Source organism: Mugil cephalus, chromosome 2 (genome assembly GCF_022458985.1).
Source record: "Mugil cephalus isolate CIBA_MC_2020 chromosome 2, CIBA_Mcephalus_1.1, whole genome shotgun sequence".
NCBI classification, from domain to species: domain Eukaryota; kingdom Metazoa; phylum Chordata; class Actinopteri; order Mugiliformes; family Mugilidae; genus Mugil; species Mugil cephalus.
The window spans coordinates 30,270,326-30,289,448 of record NC_061771.1 but is presented as its reverse complement, the minus strand read 5'-3'; the positions used below and the strand labels follow the sequence as shown (position 1 = coordinate 30,289,448).

At 47.5% G+C, this 19,123-nt stretch overlaps 2 protein-coding genes across 3 annotated transcripts; one reads left to right on the top strand and one right to left on the bottom strand.

The window, feature by feature from the left end:
* Positions 1–1,999: 1,999 nt before the first annotated feature.
* On the top strand, positions 2,000–13,371 carry LOC125003923. The gene is made up of 20 exons (XM_047578191.1): positions 2,000–2,741; positions 3,095–3,364; positions 4,298–4,445; positions 4,550–4,714; positions 4,797–4,904; positions 5,436–5,630; positions 5,728–5,807; positions 5,904–5,984; positions 7,323–7,548; positions 9,229–9,301; positions 9,381–9,447; positions 9,525–9,587; positions 10,779–10,911; positions 11,042–11,122; positions 11,270–11,411; positions 11,490–11,628; positions 11,948–12,063; positions 12,157–12,264; positions 12,342–12,469; positions 13,209–13,371. Exons 1-20 carry the CDS (start codon positions 2,358–2,360, stop codon positions 13,223–13,225), a joined length of 2,724 nt encoding a protein of 907 aa, XP_047434147.1. The 5' UTR covers positions 2,000–2,357; the 3' UTR covers positions 13,226–13,371.
* Positions 13,372–13,427: 56 nt separating this feature from the next.
* soul4 (heme-binding protein soul4) lies at positions 13,428–17,533 on the bottom strand. 2 transcript variants are annotated; one of them, XM_047577941.1, is made up of 6 exons: positions 17,422–17,533; positions 16,532–16,759; positions 15,885–15,970; positions 15,641–15,782; positions 14,855–15,038; positions 13,428–14,106 (listed from the first exon to the last, which is right to left on the bottom strand). In XM_047577941.1, the coding sequence occupies exons 2-6, from the start codon at positions 16,689–16,691 to the stop codon at positions 13,932–13,934; spliced, it is 747 nt and encodes a 248-aa protein (XP_047433897.1). In that variant the 5' UTR covers positions 16,692–16,759; positions 17,422–17,533; the 3' UTR covers positions 13,428–13,931. The 2 variants fall into 2 exon arrangements, with proteins under 2 accessions (XP_047433897.1, XP_047433896.1); XM_047577940.1 differs by lacking the exon at positions 17,422–17,533 and adding an exon at positions 16,953–17,207.
* Between the last annotated feature and the right edge of the window lie 1,590 nt (positions 17,534–19,123).

The window sequence follows — 19,123 nt, the reverse complement described above, 5'->3', positions numbered from 1 at the left end:
TGTCAAAAATTCCAGAAGGCCTCAGCATCTTAAAGAGTTTCATGGTAGCTACTGAAAAAGGAAAAAGGATATTGGGAACTATCTGTGTGATGGAGAAAATTACCTTTACCCTGCGGCTTTTGGAGAAATGGGATTGTTATGTACCACACATTGACTCTCAATATCTTTTTCAAGTCAGAGTGTGCTGTGTTATGTAATATTTTTCATTTTATTTTATTTCCTAGCTCTCGTTTGTTTTGTGTCTGTACATTTTATTTTAAACATCTCCAGTTCTTCGTTAAAAAGTTTAAATGATTATTTATTCCAGCTGTTATTAATGAGTTGATTGATAACCGAGCTCAGTGACCTCTGACTGGTCCGATCAGTGATTCTCATTCATGATTAGTTTTGATCCATGTTGAATTTATTTATTTATTTGTTTATCATGGATCCCCATTCGCCCTCACAGCAGTGAAGGTTATTCCTACTAGAGGCCAAGTATTCATATTTCAAACTTAAAACTTAATATAATACACTCATTGCAACTAAAACACAACTAAATCAAACAAAAATGATCTGAGATCAAATGAAAATGCAAACAACAAAAAATTTTATATTCTACACACTGAGAATTTCCTAATCACTGCTTCTCTTAATTTCCTTTTGAAGCGCGCTTTACTGCGTAGTTAAATACGGTGGAAGTGTAAACCAGTATATCTCTGCTCTATACATCCGTGTTGAATGAGTTTGACCTTGGATGAACTTTGCTAGCTTAGCTCAGGAGGGAGCTGCCAGGTCTGATCAGCTGATCTCAGGTCATCAGGTGTGTTTACAAATCCTGTTTCAGACGGATAACCATCGGCTGTCTCACCTCTGACCCCACAGCTACTGGGGGCGGGGTTGTTTATTTGCTTTGTTTATTCCATTCATGCGTTCCGTTGACTTCATTGATTAATCTGCACGATCCATTGATCAGCTTGTTTTCTGTTGGTCGTCAAAATAAAATCTTGGGATAAGACCTGGTTCTAGGGTTAGACCGGGGTTCCATGGTTCAGACTTGGTTTTATGGTCTTGACCTGGCGCTGGTTGCCAATGCTCTCCTGTGGGAACTCTAAAAGACTGGACAGACTGGTTAAGAAGCCTTGGTCTTTGATCTGATTGGCAGAAGTCTGGACTCACTGGGGACTGGTGTTGAGAGACACACTTGCAACAAAATGCAGTCCATCCTGGACAACACCTGGGACCCCCCTTCATGACATCCTCGACGGGCAGAGAAGCAGAATCAGTGGGAGATTTCTCTCACTACGCTGCAGGACTGAGAGGTTCAGGAGGTCCATCAGACTGTCCAACGCCACAGTGTAATGTTCCCTTTTAAAAATGTCTGGTTAACTGAACCACTACCACTCAGACAGACTTTTTTGCACTCATGTTGTTCCTGCGGTTTTATTTTTCACTCTGCACAGCCGTATTTCTTGTATTTTTTTGCACGAACATGCATGTTAGTACATTATTATATTATGTTGATGTCTGTGTATGTTTGTATACAAGCTACTTCTATTCTATTCTATTTTATTGAACTGTTTTTGCTCCTTCATGCCTCATAATTTCGACTTCGTTAAACTTCTTTTCATTATTATTATTATTATTTTATGTTCTACTGTAGATATTAAAAAGGTCCCGGCAACAAACGGGTTTCCGTAGTTTCTTCTTCTCTCCACGTGTTTTCGGTCGCTTAGCCGGAAGTCGTTGACCATATGAGGAAGAGGCTGCACCATAAAAGGAGAAAAGTAGTCCCTCCACATGTCATACAAACACGTCGGCCTTGGTATCACTGCGCACAACCTGCGTTAACTTGTCACCGTTCCTATGAAACACGGCACGGAATCCGTTAGCGTGTCGTTTCTGGTAAAATGGTTGATGTTTTAAAGCAGGAACACGGGGATAATAAGCCCAAAGTGAATCCCTATTTTTTCTCGCGGACGGATACCTGTGGGTGTTACCCGTCATTTCCTTATGTGGCGCGGAGTGATCTAAGGGGGGCGGGTGTCGCGGATTCCCGGAGAAACATAACTTTGTAACTTTTTGTCCTATTTCTGGTTGAATTCAGTCAGTTTATTGAAAACATTTCTCCAATTCTACGTGGATGATCCGTCGTCTTCGATGAGGGACACTCGGCTGGACTTGTTGCTAAAGTAACGGTTAGCTGTTAGCCACTTAGCTCCGTTAGCCGCTGAGGCAGCGGCGCACAGAGCCGAGTTTGCCCGGATTGGGACATCCGGGCGGCGGGGCGGAGCTGCTGCTCTCACCGCTGAGAGGAGGAAGCTTCCGGGCAGGTCCGGGGTGGAGGGGAGGGGCGCTGCGGGGGGAACGGGGCGGGTATGGGCACCAGAACCGGATCCGGACCGGGACCGATGAACTCCGAGGCGGACGGAGGCCAGTTCGAGGACCGGGAGTTCAGCACCGAGGTGGTCTACAGCGGCTCCGACCAGGACTCGGACTCCGGGGATGACGAGGACACGGTGGGCTCTGGCGGGGACAGGAGGGGCGTGAAGCGGGTGAGGAGCAACAGGGACCCCGAGCGTCAGTCCTCTTCCTCCGGAGGCCTGATGGCCGGGGGTTACGGTGGGCTCAGCCCCGGGGTACCGGGAGTCAAACCCGGAAAGAAGACCAGGGGCAGAGTCAAGATCAAGATGGAGTTCATCGACAACAAGCTGAGGCGCTACACCACCTTCAGCAAGAGGAAGACCGGCATCATGAAGAAGGTGAGACACCTGGCAGGTAGACACCTGAGGCCACATCACTTCTTCTTCTGTGGTGTTGTTCTGTCAGAGATGCTGGGTTCCCTGATGAGCCGGTTCTCCTGTGTTGGGACATGTGTTTGTGGTTGTTTGGTTTCCCCCAGTGTCTAAGTCCGTACATTCCTCATTTCACTCCACATCAGTCTGTTTTTGTTTGTTTGTTTGTTTGAAATAAAATGGGATGTGGTGTTTTGTTTGTTTGATGCGTTTTTTCCTTCCTCGCCATCCGGTCCTGCGTGGGCCAACGGTCTGTGCTCGGCGCACGGTTTCGGTCCAGAGTGTGATCGAACCGGTCGCCCTGTGTTTGTTCCCTGCAGGCGTACGAGTTGTCCACGTTGACCGGGACCCAGGTGCTGCTGCTGGTCGCCAGCGAGACGGGTCACGTCTACACCTTCGCCACCAGGAAGCTGCAGCCGATGATCACGTCGGAGACGGGCAAGGCCCTGATCCAGACCTGCCTCAACTCCCCCGACTCGCCGCCGCGCTCCGACCCCTCCACCGACCAGAGGATGAGCGCCACGGGCTTCGAGGAGACCGACCTCACCTACCAGGTCTCCGAGGCGGAGGGCCTCCCCGAGGGCGCCAAGGTAACGCAGACACCGGCGTCACAGCTGACGACCACCTCCCCAGAAACAAGTAACTACGCGGTTACAGTTAGTGGTAGTGTTTTTTTTCCTCTTTAGTGTTTCCGGCTTTTTCAGTGGAGAATCCGTGAGGTTTGGAGATAACAGACATTTTGTACGAATCGCGTTCCTCAAACAAGAGTCGGCCTCCGATGCTGAAAGTGAAACAGGAAGCAGAAAGAAAAAGTTAACATGACTGGCAAAAAAAGACCCAACAGCGACGAGTGTTTTGGGTGGAGTTGTTACAGAACGAGCCAGAGATGTTTCTCACCGGGGGAAGACTAACGCAGAGTAGCTGACTGGTCACGATCGCATCGACTGTTACTGTTTTTTGAAGCTTGGTTTTTCTCTCTGAACCTCCCACTGCTTTTCTGTCCTTGACGCTCAGTGGCGTTAATCTCTAGAACTCGTCTTTCATGGTGAAGCACGAGCGTCTGAAAAGGAAACACAGCTTCTGACGAAGAGGAACAGTCGTCTCAGTAATTAAGCTATTTGGCTAGTTAGCTGCTAACACCTCTTACTTATATAAATATATATATATATATAGCTGTAATCATCATCATTAGCTTAAGGCTAACATTAACGGTTTCATTAGCCTTAGCACGCAGAGGTTATGTGTTAAAAGTGTTAAAGGTCAGAGTTGTGCCTTCATTTTAATTTACACATCACATTTAAAGAAATTCTGGTACAAGCTGCAAAGTTCATTAGAAGATGAATGTACCATCGTCAAACCTTAAAGCTAATGTTGACTCTGCTTCGTGCTGGTGTGTGATTTCGCAAAAAAAATAATCGTCGACTGGTCGACCATAAAAGCTTAAGGTGGCGCCGGGAGACGAAGGGGACGGACAGACCGGCGTTTTGTCCCTCTGTGCTCAGTCCGTCTCCGTGTCCCTGCAGGACCTGATCAAACCGTCCTTCAGCCTGTCCGGCTCCGCCCAGCCTTCGTCCTCCACCTCCTCCTCCTCCTCCTCCTCCTCCTCCAACGGGACGCTGCTGAAGACGTCGGCGGGCGTCGTCCTCCCTGGAGGCTTCACCTTGATGTCAGGTAGGTGGGCGGGGTTTAGATCGGCCCCCTCGGCTTGTTCTTCCTGCTTGTGCACAGCTTACCTGCCTCTGGCTCCACCCCCCGGTCCCTCCACCTCTCCACAGGTGCCTCGCTGCCCCCCGGCACGCACACCATCCCCCTCAGCCAGCTGCAGGGCCAGTCCCTGACCATCCAGGGCCCCGTGGCCCCGGCCCCCGCTGCCACGCTGCACGCCACGCCCACTCAGTCGACCACGCTGCTCCGCCTCCCCGCCACCGTTTCACTGTCAGGTCAGAGCCTGTGAACGTGACTCCCGGTGTGCGTTCACACCTGGAGCCTCCTGGTTCACGTCCATGTTCATGTGTTCATCAGGGTCTGGAGTCTCTCAGCAGCTACAGACCATCCAGGTCCAGACCAGCAGTCAGCAGGGCTCCACCATCCACAGCAGCTCTGACATGCACTGCCCCGCCTCCTCTTCAGGTGAGAACATAGCCCCCGCCTCCTCGTCACTCGCCTTTTATTTCGAAGGGCTAATCGAAGGCTGCGCTAATCGACACAAAGGCTCATCGCGTAGCTAACGCCCACCTCCTCCCCGTAAATGGGACTGCATGGTGGCGGCGCAGAGAACGAGAGCTGCGATCGGTCGTCTCGGTAGTAGACGTCACGCTTGAAAGTGAACCAGGAAGTAGAAACAACAATTAACCCGACTGGTAAAAAAAAAAAAAAAGACACAGTGCCACCTAGTGTTTGGGAGGAGTCGTTACAGGATGAGACTTAAAAAGGTCGTAAATATTTTGCATCACAGTCATATCCGTGTAGTTCTTTATGGAACACAACTAATAGCAGAAATAAAACAATAAGCGAGACCTGGAAGTGGAATCCAGAGTTTGTTTTGTTGTTTTTCAAACTAATTCTGGGTCCCTGGTTTGTACTTTGGGTAGATCTTTGACCGTGCACTACTATACGTTTCAGATCATCCTGTCTCTCTCTCTCTCTCTCTCGTCTCTGCAGCCAGTCTTCCCGTCTCCATCGTCTCCACCTCCACCTCCTCCTCCTCCTCCTCCTCCTCCTCTGTATCGGGTCACATGATGTTACCCGGCGGTCACACGGTGATGTACGCCACACCGACGCCGTCGCTGGCCGATGGCGGCCTCACCGTCCTCAACACCTTCTCATCCACGGGTCACGCTCAGTCACACGACCCCGGTACCCGAGTCCATTTAACTCGTATGCTAATTATCACGTGAGTCTCTGCCCGTTAACGGATCCGCTCTGATGACTAATGAACGTTTGTGTCTTTTAGCTGCCGTCTCTCAGGTCTTCCTAACGTCTCTCCCTCCAGTTGCCGCTCAGATCCCTGTGTCTGCGGTCCAGCTGCACCCGGTACTGATCAACACACACTATGATCAACTATTGATTATATTATCACACATATATATATTTATACTTTATTTTTATTATCATTCTGTTCTTGTTTAGATGGTGATCAGTCAACAGAGCAGCAGCAACCTGACGGAGCTGCAGGTCGTCAGTCTGGACGTCCACCAATCAAAAGAGGACTGAGAGTCACATGATCGGAGCCCAAAAACACACTTCACTCACACACACACACACTCACACACACACACACACACACACTCACACTCAGCTGGACTTCATCAGTTTTATTTTGTTTTCAACTCGTTTACTCTTTGTTCGTTTGTTATGACAATGTCAACAAAAAAACACGCTGCGACTGAAAGTAGATGAGGATTGTAATGTGTGTTTGTGTGTGTGTGTGTTCACGTGTGTTAGCGAGTGTGTTTTTTTTCTTTTTTTTTTATGTTGAGATAATAAAAAAAAATCTCAGCAGAAATCTTCCAAGTGCCAAATCGACAATTCGCACGTCGTCGTCATCATGTTCCTGCATCAGAACCGATCAGCCGGACGCATCGGGACCAGGCTGAGTGTAATAAAGTACACGGAGTCGTCACAGTGAAACATGAAACACACAGAGGACACACACAGAGGACACACACAGAGGAGGATGTTCAGAGTGGACCGTTGATGACTGATTGACAGCGGTGGGTTCAGCGGTTGGAGATGTACAGATCCCTGATCAGGTCATCGATCAGTCATCAAATGAACTGTGTCCCCGACGTGGGTGAAATTAAAGAATATTTTAAGGCTGTGAACGTGTTCCAGTGTTTTTATCAGCGACAATAAACTTTATTTATAACGGCTTTGTAACGGAGGCAACGGGTGTTCCAGTGTCCTTCATCGGTTCATGTTGAGATGGTGTCGGGTTGATTTTAACATCACATATATATAATTATATATATATAACAAGGAGATTTCCCATACGTGTTGCTCCTGGACAACAACTCCCACCCACTCCACAACACACTGGTCAGTCTAAAGAGAACAGTACCTCAACAGACTCATTAAAGGAGCACATTAAACTTTATAAACGAGTGTTGGTCTCTCTTCACTCTTCAGACTCTTCCGTAACTTATTTGTAACTGTTTACTTCTGTGTATTGTGAATATTTCTGCGCTATTTGATCTTTTATGCATCGTAGGTCTCATGTTTTATTTTATTTATTATTTGATTGGATAATTACCGCGTGGCAACAAGTTATTTAACATCAACGGATGCGAGGAGTAGCTACTCATTTCTTCCACAAACCATGTGGAAAGACAAAAACACGCGGTGATGGAGAAGCTGTTAGTTTGGCTGCGTCAAGCAGAGAAAACACTGAAGCGGAAACTACTAAGAACTAGTTAAGAACCGTGCTACAAACCGGACAAACCACACCCAGTGCCCGTATGTTATGACGCCCCGCGTCTCGTCGCCGGCTGCTGACGTCACCCGCGCGACACATGCGGCGGTCTTTCTTCTCCCGTTGCTAGCGTTTAGCAGTTAGCAGCTGTACCGAGCGGCGCGCGGAAAGTTTCGAGTCGTCGTCCGAAATTAAAATCTTCGAGAAAGATGGCTGCTGGAGGGACGCAGGGCAGGAAGAGGCTCCTGAAGGAGGAGGACATGACCAAGGTGGAGTTCGAGACCAGCGAGGAGGTGGACGTCACCCCTACGTTCGACACCATGGGGCTCCGGGAGGACCTGCTCCGCGGCATCTACGCCTACGGTAGGCCGGGGATCCAAGCGGCCTCCGTGGTGGAGGAGTTAGCACACGATGCTAATGCTAACGGTTCATCTCCGCAGAGCTTTTGGAGACATTAAATGGATCAATTTCATGAAACCTGGTCCTATAATTAGATAAAGATTAAAAAATAAACATGTTTAGAGTTAAGAATATGGTGTGTTTTTAAGTCGGGGGTTTATTGAGGTGACCAGATTTCTGAAATGAAATCCGGGTATATTTACAGCTCGGAGATAAAAAAAAATGATGTTATCAAGATGAAATGAAGAAACGTGGACAATTACGGTTTAATTAATTCTGACATATTTATTCGTATTTAAACTGTAATGTCTGTATTGTTAATAGCTACCAATGAGCTACCATGATAGTTTTACTCTGTGCTCAACATGTTCACTACTAGCGCTTCTTATCCGGCGGATTCCGTTAAAAATGTTGTTTTTTCGCTAAAATCGGGGACATTTTCAGGGACAGCTTTAGCCGTGGGGACAAGTCACACCAAAAAAAAAGGGGGCTGTTCGCCGTCTGGTAACCCTAAAGTTTATCATGTTTGTTAGCATTAGCCTCCTGTACTAACGCTAGTGCGCAGTTGCGCCATAGCTCGGAGGAGATCTGGGTTGATGGATGGGACATAAAGTTGGCCTGTTGATGTTTTCATTCACCGGTTGGTGATTTTTGAAGACGTTAAATAAACTAATATCAGATTTGTTTAAACATTTTTATTAATTAGCATCCTCAGTGTGTGCAGCACTGACATGTTATCTATTATAAAACCGCCATTAGCGTCACTATTAGCATCACCACTCTTTTTTTAAAAAAAAAAGTTTATTGAACAAATTTTACAGAATCAACAGGGTACATTTATGTGGAGCAGCACCAGGCAAACACAAAGGGACAGTAACGTGATAGAGTAAATTATATAATAAGGCTTGAAAATAAAATAAAGTCAGAAATGTGTACAAGGATGAAAAATACGCCAAGACACATAAAATAAAAATAATATTTTGTAAAAAAGAGAAACAAAGTAGTCATTAATAGAGGGTTGGTCAGAGGTTTTGGGGGAAAATTTTTTTTTTATAATTGTCCAGTAATTTATTGCTCTTTTTTTATTATTGATCAAATAAAGAGAGTTAAACAGAGACTTTAGTTCAAGTAAAAAAGGAGCGAATTTAGATACTGAATTAGCAAATTTTTGATTGTGAATAAAGAATTTTGCGTAATTGATGATAAAGTTCATCAGGTGTTCAAGAGCACGATCGTCTGGATTAACGTGGTAGCAAATGATGTCTTTAATTAGCAGCACCATTAGCATCGCCTCTGGTCCGTCCATTACATCACCATTAGCGTCATGATTAGCATCAACTCTGATTTTTCCATTAGCATCACCATTAGCATCTCTACTGGATTGTCTGATTGATCTGCGGTCTGTTATTAGCCTGTTTGTGAGTATCTATGATTAAAAATCACCGAGATCAATTATTTATTGGATTTCTTTTTCTTCAGTCCCACCACAAATATACATTATTTACAGGATCTGTAAATTAGATATTTTTTGTCTACTGTACCCGCCTTTTTCATTATTTTTTCCTCTTCCTTTTCCCATGTTGTTGTTATTGTTGACATATCTGTCATATAAAATCAAATCAAAGGTCACGTTTTGCGTTTCAGGCTTCGAGAAGCCGTCGGCCATCCAGCAGAGAGCCATCAAACAGATCATCAAAGGCAGAGACGTCATCGCTCAGTAAGTCTCAAATCAGCTGATTGTCCTCTGCCCTCCCCACCCCCCCTCTTGTCTAACAGCTGATCTGTGCTACATTCAGGTCCCAGTCCGGAACAGGAAAGACGGCCACCTTCTGTGTGTCGGTGCTGCAGTGTCTGGACATCCAGGTCAGTGTCGGCCATGTTGGATCTGTCTCGTTGTGCCTGAACAGGTGTGTAATATGTGATGTGCTTCCTGTCTGCAGGTGAGGGAGACCCAGGCGCTGATCCTCGCTCCAACCAGAGAGCTGGCCGGACAGATTCAGAAGGTAGCATCACAGTTAGCATCACCACTCTTATCACCACTGGTCTGTCCATTAGCATCACTACTGGTCTGTCCATTAGCATCACCATTAGCATCACTTCTGGTCTGTACATTAGCATCACCATTGGCATTGCCACTGGTCTGTCCATTAGCATCACTACTGGTCTGTCCACTAGCATCACCACTAGCATCACTTCTGGTCTGTACATTAGCATCACCATTAGCATTGCCACTGGTCTGTCCATTAGCATTGCCACTGGTCTATCCATTACCATCACCATTAGCATCACTACTGGTCTGTACATTAGCATCACCATTAGCATTGCCACTGGTCTATCCATTAGCATCACCATTAGCATCACTACTGGTCTGTACATTAGCATCACCATTAGCATCACTACTGGTCTGTCCACTAGCATCACTACTGGTCTGTCCATTAGCATCACTACTGGTCTGTTCATTAGCATCACCATTAGCATTGCCACTGGTCTATCCATTAGCATCACCATTGGCATTGCCACTGGTCTGTCCATTAGCATCACTACTGGTCTGTCCACTAGCATCACCACTAGCATCACTTCTGGTCTGTACATTAGCATCACCATTAGCATTGCCACTGGTCTGTCCATTAGCATTGCCACTGGTCTATCCATTACCATCACCATTAGCATCACCACTGGTCTATCCATTAGCATCACCATTAGCATCACTACTGGTCTGTACATTAGCATCACCATTAGCATCACTACTGGTCTGTCCACTAGCATCACTACTGGTCTGTCCATTAGCATCACTACTGGTCTGTTCATTAGCATCACCATTAGCATCACGACTGGACTGTCCATTAGCATCACTACTGGTCTGTCCATTAGCATCACCATTAGCATTGCCACTGGTCTGTCCACTAGCATCACCATTAGCATCACTACTGGTCTGTACATTAGTGTCACCATTAGTACCTGTACTGGTCTGTCCATTAGCATCACTACTGGTCTGTACATTAGCATCACCATTAGCATCACTACTGGTCTGTACATTAGCATCACCATTAGCATCGCTACTGGTCTGTCCATTAGCATCGCCATTAGCATTGCCACTGGTCTGTACATTAGTGTCACCATTAGTACCTGTACTGGCATTTCCATTAGCATCGCCACCATGCGCGGCCTGTTTCTGATTGGTCGTCTGTGCCCAGGTGCTGCTGGCTCTGGGAGACTACATGAACGTCCAGTGTCACGCCTGCATCGGAGGAACCAACGTTGGAGAGGACATCCGCAAACTGGACTACGGCCAGCACGTGGTGTCCGGCACACCTGGACGAGTGTTTGGTGGGTTGTCACGACAACGCCCGGTGACTGACTCCTCCCCCTGGCGGGAGGCGGGCTTCAGGTGATATCTGATTGGTCGTCTGCTCGGAACGTGATGTTCACTGGAGTGTGTGTGGTTGTGTTTCTTCAGACATGATTCGTCGCAGGAGTCTGAGGACGAGAGCCATCAAGATGCTGGTTCTGGACGAGGCCGACGAGATGCTCAACAAAGGTGAGTCGCACCTGAAGACACCTGTAGCTGTCTGATCGTCTAGAATAGACTAAACTGTGAATGGAGTCTGGTGTAGGTGGTTCGTGAGGTTCTGTTTGTGGTTCTTGGTCGTCACTGACGTGGTTGTGGTTCCCTCTTACTGTCCAGGCTTCAAAGAGCAGATCTACGACGTGTACCGGTACCTGCCTCCGGCCACTCAGGTGGTTCTGATCAGCGCCACCCTGCCTCATGAGATCCTCGAGATGACCAACAAGTTCATGACCGACCCGATCCGGATCCTGGTGAAACGGTGAGAGACGCCCCCCTCCCTCTCCCTCCCCCTCCCTCTCCCCCTCCCTCTGTCTGACTGGATGTCTCTCGCCCTCAGTGATGAGTTGACTCTGGAGGGCATCAAGCAGTTCTTCGTGGCCGTGGAGAGAGAGGAGTGGAAGTTCGACACTCTGTGTGACCTGTACGACACCCTGACCATCACACAGGCCGTCATCTTCTGCAACACCAAGAGGAAGGTCAGACAAGACACTTTGCTTTCGTACTTTTCTTAAAATGCTCCTAATCAGCACACACCAAAATCCAGCAGGTGGAAAAGTCTGACCAATAATTTTATGATAATGATCCTCAAATGAGTAGAGTTTTACTTTGAGACATAAAAAGATAAAGTTAACAGAAAAAAATAACGTCTGAAAGGGGCTAAAGGTAGCAACTAAAAAACTTGCAAACAACACAGCTGCTAGAAATGCTAAACTAAACATTTTATACGGCCTGACTCTGACGGGTCCTGTCAGCACGGCATTGTGGGAAGCGTAGTCTGAGTGTGCTGTTTTTCAGGTGGACTGGCTAACGGAGAAGATGAGGGAGGCCAACTTTACGGTGTCGTCGATGCACGGAGACATGCCGCAGAAAGAGAGGGAGTCCATCATGAAGGAGTTCAGATCGGGAGCCAGGTAACGCTCTGATTGGTCGATCGCCGATTGATGACTTGTCTGTTGATTGATTGATTGATTGATTGATAAACCTGCCGGTGTCTGTGTCTTCAGTCGCGTTCTGATCTCCACCGACGTCTGGGCTCGTGGTCTGGACGTCCCTCAGGTTTCCCTGATCATCAACTATGACCTGCCCAACAACAGAGAGCTCTACATCCACAGGTACGTATCCCTACGCAGGAAGTAGTCCCTCAGCCCGGTGTTCAGTAACCTGACCTCCGACCCCTCGCCTCCTCCAGGATTGGTCGGTCTGGTCGCTACGGCCGTAAGGGTGTGGCCATCAACTTTGTGAAGAACGACGACATTCGGATCCTGAGAGACATCGAGCAGTACTACTCCACCCAGATCGACGAGATGCCCATGAACGGTACGGAGACGGGAGCCAGAGACAGGAAGTGCAGGAGACAGAGACAGGAAGTGCAGGAGACAGAGACAGGAAGTGCAGGAGTCAGACACAGGAAATGCATGAGACAGGAAGTGCAGGAGACAGAGACAAGCCCTAGAGACAGGAACCAGAGAAACCTGTACGGAAACACCATGTTAGACAGGAAGTGCAGGAGCCAGAGACAGGAAGTACAGGAGACAGAGACAGGGAGTACATGAGACAGGAAGTGCAGGAGCCAGAGACAGGAAGTGCAGGAGTCAGAGATAGGAAGTGCAGGAGACAGAGACAGGCCCTAGAGACAGGAACCAGAGAAACCTGTACGGAAACACATGTAGACAGAAGGCAGGCCAGAGACAGGAACAGAGAAGAACCGACGGAGTACATGAGACAGGAAGTGCAGGAGCCAGAGACAGGAAGTGCAGGAGTCAGAGATAGGAAGTGCAGGAGACAGAGACAGGCCCTAGAGACAGGAACCAGAGAAACCTGTACGGAAACACCATGTTAGACAGGAAGTGCAGGAGTCAGAGACAGGAAGTACAGGATTCAGAGACAGGAAGTACAGGATTCAGAGACAGGAAGTACAGGAGCCAGAGACAGGAAGTACAGGAGACAGAGACAGGCCGTAGAGAGACAGGACATGGAACCTGTACGGAAGCGCCATATTAGCTACCGTTAGCTTAATGTTAGTCTCTGACCTGTGATGTTTGTTTTCTCTCTGCAGTGGCTGATCTGATCTGATCCGATCTGACCTGGATGACATCACACAGAAGCCCCGCCCCTTTCTTCCTGTTGTTTTTAGTGTTTTTTTTTTTTTCTTAATTTGACGTTGGAGAGTTGACCGTCAGCTTTGTTTTTGTAAATAAAGATGTTTTGGTTTGAAGAAATGAGACTCAGGTTGATTAATCCTTCAGCTAAGTTCATTAATTAATCAGAGATGATGTATCTTTAAATAGGATTTTATTTCTCGGATAAACAGAAGGAAAAATAACACAAGACTTTCATCTGAAGAGAGTCACTGGTCAACAAATCAAATGCAGCAGGAAAAAAAAAAAAGAATCTAAAAACATGATTAGATCACTTCCAAGATGGCTGACAATCACCATCCGGTTGTGGTGACCTGAGGTGGAGGCTCCGCCTCCGCCTCTGCGCCGCCATCTTGACTGATTGACGCTGCGTGCTGACCAGGGAAGGGGGTGGAGCCTCAGATGGGCGTGTGCATAATGACACGTACACACACACACACACGTAGGATCAACGAGGACATGGACAAACCGACCAACCAGGACACCTTCCCTCGACACCAACGGGTCCTGTGACTGGATGGGGGCGGGGCTTGGCGCCGCCTGCACTGATTGGCCAGTTTGAGACAGGAAGTGTGTGAATGGACAACCAGTAGGTGGTGGTGGTGGTGGAGGAGGAGGAGGCGAGACGTGATGCGGTGAGTCTATGCGTCGCGGCGGATGAACCAGATCTCGTTGCGGCGCCGCGGCACGCCGGGGTTCTCGTACACGGCCACCAGGTAGCGCTCTCTGTGGAGGTCTTCCCTCGCGCCAAGCATCTCCCACAGAAGACGGACCTGATGGGACACCGTCTCCTCGGTGGTCGTCCCGAAGAACACCCTGACGGCCGATCAGAGAGCAGTGTCAGTCACACGACGCAGGGATTAGTGACATCACAACATTAGCGAAGCAGCTGATCAGTTTCTATTGGCTGATGCAGATCGAAGAGTTCGATTATAAACAGACGGGCCAAAAAAAAGAGAGAAAAGGCTTCATTCTAATATTTGGTTGGACGCATTCGTCCAAGACCACACGACCTTCTTCCGTGTCTCCAGAGCCTTTTCCCCGGTTTTATTCACTGATTAGTGGTTTTCTTTACACAGCTGTTCAGTCCCTTCAGTTCCCTTCACATTGTTCATGTGGAAATTATCTCATTTTCACTATTAAACAGTTCGTCTGTTGGTTTTCTATCCATTTGATTTCAAACATTTAATCAGGGAGTTTTTTTCCGACCACATTTCTTCCTGGAAGACGATGGTTCCTCACCATCCTTCCAGTTTTTAATAATGCAGCGTCGGACGGTTTTTAACCTAGTTTTAGTAGTTTCTACTTTAGTCTCCTTAGATATTTTCTAAGCCAATAATTTGAAACTTCTCAAACAGACAAACATCTTCTCCATCACCACATGATGCGTCTTTCCACGTGGTTGTTTAAGAAATGAGAAGCTGCTCATTGCATCATTGCTCCTGGTTATTTAATTAGTTAAATCCAGGTGGAGGCTTTTTTTTTTTTTTAGGGCCCAATCAGATGATCAGGCGAAAAACGCTGCCTTCAGGGACGGTGATGACAAAGGTGAAGGTTTTGTGACCTGGTGACGACGTTGATGGGCCCTCTGTGGACGATGGACACGTCCGGGTCAAAGGACCGGGGCGGGTCGTTCTGGAACTGGGCCGGCAGGTAGAACGCCGTCTCCACCTCCTTGTGGAACGCGTGTCCGTCCGCCGTCACCTGGATGTTGCTGAGCACCGGCACCGTCATCCCCAGGTACCGACCTGCACACCATCGACACCCCATCAGCACCCTGGTCCACACTCTGACCGAAAACTAACCACAACTCCAGACTTTTTCCATTTGATTTAGAAGAAGAAGAACAAGTAAATTAGAAGAATGTTCACAGTTAATAAACAACCCTTTTAAAAAAAAGTAAAAATGCCTTGGGTTTGTTGCTGTCTGCTGTTTAGTCCTGGGTCTCAGTGTTGTGTTCTGTCCACTTCTCTGAATGAAACAGTGGATTGCAAATTAGGGACAGAAGTTATTTTCATTGAAAAACTACAGTCTTCTGTGTAACTTTGGCAAAATTCAGGCTGCCGGCCAAATTAGAGCCTCTAGCAGGCCGCTTTTGGCCCACGGGCCGTATGTTTGCCACCTGGGAATTGGACATTTAAGGTCACTGTACAAAGCTGTTTCAACAAAACACAATGAAAATGAAACACATACGTATTTGTGAAGCATATGTGGAAATGACGGCAGATGAAACTCTAAGCTGGGATCTGAAGGTGGTGACAGAGTCTGAGAGGAGAGCTGACGCTTTTATGTGCATCAGAACAAATATTTGTCAGTGCGACATCAGAACGTTATTGATTTGGGTGAATACCTGCGGAGTTCTCTTTACAGATGAAACGCATCAGCTTCATGAACCCTTTGGAGATGCTCTGTTCGTACAGCGCTTCACTCTGCGTCACACAGGCCCAGTGGCCGGCCGCGTACTGACGCTCCTCGAACACAACCTCCCCCATCTGATGCAGGGAGGGAGGGAGGGAGGGAGTAGGGGGGGAGACAGTGACTGGTCGGGCACCGACACTTGAACACAACCCGTGTGTGTGGTGGGTGGCGTTTACCTTCTCGTGGCAGGAGATGGAGGTGTAGGGGAGCGCCTCCCTCTGCTGGCTGTTGCGGGTCATTTCCTGGATGGGTCCTGTCATCTCTGTAACACAGGAAGTGGTCAGCGGTCACCAACGGGAAAAGAAGCGTGTGGTTTTTTTTTTGTTGTTGTCCTTGTTGTTGTAATGTTAGTGATATAAAACCGTGCAAAGGAGTCGCTCTTAACGGTTTCAGACTCCAATCCCGGAAAAAAAAACGGCGGCGGCGACTCCGGGGTGAAGCTTTGGTGAAATGGTGCCGAAAAACACTAGCTGCTGTTGGTGTTACCGTGAGCCGAACGTACCGGGACATTCTGCCGTTACCGACGCGACTAACGGCCTGAACGCTTCAGCCTGCTGCTCCGTTACATTTACCGGCGTTCCTTAAAAGTGGCAGATCTGTGAATGGAGCACCAATGTGAACAAACAGTCTTTGACCCTAAAAATGGCGCTTGTGACCCACAATGCATCGCGTGGCCTTTCCAACCCCATAGAAAAACATCATTTTTTTTTGTTGTTTTTTGTTTTTTACTCTCTGCTCTAATTACATTTTCTGTTTATATTATTAAAAAATAACATCAGAGGGTTTATCTCGCCATTCAGGCTACGTAACCCCGCCCCCTCACCTGGGGGGACTGACACCTGGTGGGTGCTGGCCACAGCCTGCCAGTGGGCCAGCAGCCGGTCTCTCTCCTCCTCATCCATTGGTTCAGGGTTGTCTGTGATGTCATCGTCCAGCTGCTCCTCGTCCAATCCCTCAAGGTCTTCTAGGGAGATCAGAGCCATGATGCTGCAGACGACCTTAGACCTCCGACCTCTGACCTCTGACCCGCAAACAGCAGCTTGGTTTGTTCCTGCAGAGACAGAGACAGGTGAGACAGAGACAGACAGGTGGGGCAGACAGGTGATTTCAGTTTTAAATGGTGTCACACTTCCGGTAAAACTAAACTCGGGTCTTGTTTTGCTAAGCCTTTGTTTATAGTCAGTGAATAAACACGTGACCCGTTCGGGTCGATACTGATCAGTTCAGTTAATCGATCACCGAACCTGTCCCGGGTCAGCCGGTTCACGTTCGCCCAGGAGTGAAAGTAGGTCACCGGGGACCCGGTCCAGACAGCCTACCGACCCACTCGGACCCGTCACAGGTTGGTTCTACACACGTCAGAGGTTCCAGGCGGACTACACCGACCGCAGTGGACCCGGGACGGAACCGGACCGGCTGCACTTAGCACGGTACTGACTGTGCTAACAGTGGTAGCCGTTCTGGGCTACCAACGTCAGCACCGTTAGCACCGTTACCATGGTTACTACCGTTAGTACCGGTACCAATGTTAGAACCTTTACCACCTTAACCACCGTTACCAACGTTACCACCGTTACCATCGCTACCACCGTTAGCAACGTTAGCACAGTTACCATCGTTACCACCGTCAGCATGTTTAGCACGCCTCCGGGACCGAAACCGCTCGGTCAGAACCGGGAGCCCGTGGGTTCGGCCCGCAGGAAGCTGTCTTACCGTGTTCGGGTCGCACCTGTCCGCCAGGTGAGTCTGTACTGTCGTCGTCAACAACAACAACAACAACAACGGTAAGGTTCCTTCTTCTTATTCTCTGTTTCCGGTCAACGGCGTTTCAAAATAAGAGTCTACAGGGCGACGAAGACGTCATCTTTTTTTTTTTTAGAACTTCTTTTCCGTTTTTTTTTTTTTTTTTTTTTTTTACATTAATCTTGGCACATAACAAAAAATGGCAATTTCACATTCATTGTGTTAACGTGGCATACATTTAAGGGAAAATAATTGACAAGGAATAAATTAAAGCACAAAATCAGGAAACCGGAAGTCTTGGAAATAAATAATAATACTTATATAAAAACGTGCAAACCTCTGCACAAGGGGGAAATTATAGTATCGATCTCTATGGGAAATTTAAACTTCAGATTTCGGTTCTGAGCTCCGGTTTCACCAGAGTCACGGTGATGGGTCACGTCACAGAACATTCCTGTATGTGGCAATAGGTGTCAACAAACACTGTCCTGTCCCTGGTTCTGATTCTGGGTTGATGTTTCCAGGACTCTGTGATTTTAGATTAGATTAGATTAGATTAGATTAGATTAGATTAGATTAGATTAGTACTTTATTTATCTTTAGGGATCAAAGGTTTATCGTCAGCCAATCGACTGCATTTATGTCATTCGTGATTTTCCGTGCCGAGTTAAATTAGTAGATGTTAACATTTTACACATATTTATTATCTTCTGTTGCATGTTGATCATTTTGGGGGTGCCGCAGTATCAGAAGTTCATCCCAGATTCAGATTCAGAAAACTTTATTTGTCCCCAGTGCTCAGGTAAAATAAGTAACACAGAATAAACCAACTGGAAAAAAAATATATAAAATAATTTAAAACACAAACCTGGTAATGGATAGTGCATCCAAGAGGTTGAAATACAGTGTTTAACCAGCAGGAGGCGCTCAAGACTGATCACAGGAGACACTGTTCTTTCTGCTGACATCACTTCCTGTTTACCTGTCTCTGAGGGGTCAGAGGTCAGAGGTCAGAGCGGCAGTAGAAGGCGTCAGCTGTTTTTTCTCCAGCGTCAGCAGGTCTTAAAGAGCTCTGCTGCAGCGTCTTTAAATTTTCATCAGTGATGAATTATTCACTAGAAGCTCTGCAGAGCTCAGCCTCTCTTCTTCTGTGGTTCTGCCTGACTCAGGTCACATGACCCCACCAGTCGTCAACATGTCCTCGTCCTCGTCCTCCACGGGACACCGGGTCTCTGATCAGCTGATCACTGGACATGGAGGCAGCTGATTGGTCGACTGCTGCTGAGTCAGAAAGAAAAACTGAAAAGGACCAGTTTGTCTCTGATGTCTCTGTTTGTCTCTGATGTCTCTGATGTTGCTGATGTCGCTGATGTCTCTGTTTGTCTCTCTCTGTTTGTCTCTGATGTCTCTGTCACTGATGTCTCTGTTTGTCTCTAATGTCTCTGTTTGTCTCTGACGTCTCTGATGTTGCTGATGTCGCTGATGTCTCTGTTTGTCTCTGTCTCTGTTTGTCTCTGATGTCTCTCTTTGTCTCTGTCTCTGTTTGCCTCTGATGTCTCTGTTTGTCGCTGTCTCTGATGTCTCTGTTTGTCTCTGATGTCTCTGTTTGTCTCTGATGTCTCTGTTTGTCTCTGATGTCTCTCTTTGTCTCTGTTGCTGGTGTCTCTGATGT

Bases quoted from the DNA above. Each gene is read 5' to 3' on its own strand.
- LOC125003923 (XM_047578191.1), top strand. From the start codon at position 2,358: ATGGGCACCAGAACCGGATCCGGACCGGGACCGATGAACTCCGAGGCG. The intron at 5,985-7,322 runs TGAGAGTCACAT...GCTAGCGTTTAG, and splicing joins TCCACCAATCAAAAGAGGAC to CAGTTAGCAGCTGTACCGAG. The intron at 12,265-12,341 runs GTACGTATCCCT...CGCCTCCTCCAG, and splicing joins AGAGAGCTCTACATCCACAG to GATTGGTCGGTCTGGTCGCT.
- soul4 (XM_047577941.1), bottom strand. From the start codon at position 16,691: ATGGCTCTGATCTCCCTAGAAGACCTTGAGGGATTGGACGAGGAGCAG. The intron at 15,783-15,884 runs GTAAACGCCACC...TCCCTGCATCAG, and splicing joins CCATCTCCTGCCACGAGAAG to ATGGGGGAGGTTGTGTTCGA. The intron at 14,107-14,854 runs GTCACAAAACCT...ATCGGCCGTCAG, and splicing joins CCCATCAACGTCGTCACCAG to GGTGTTCTTCGGGACGACCA.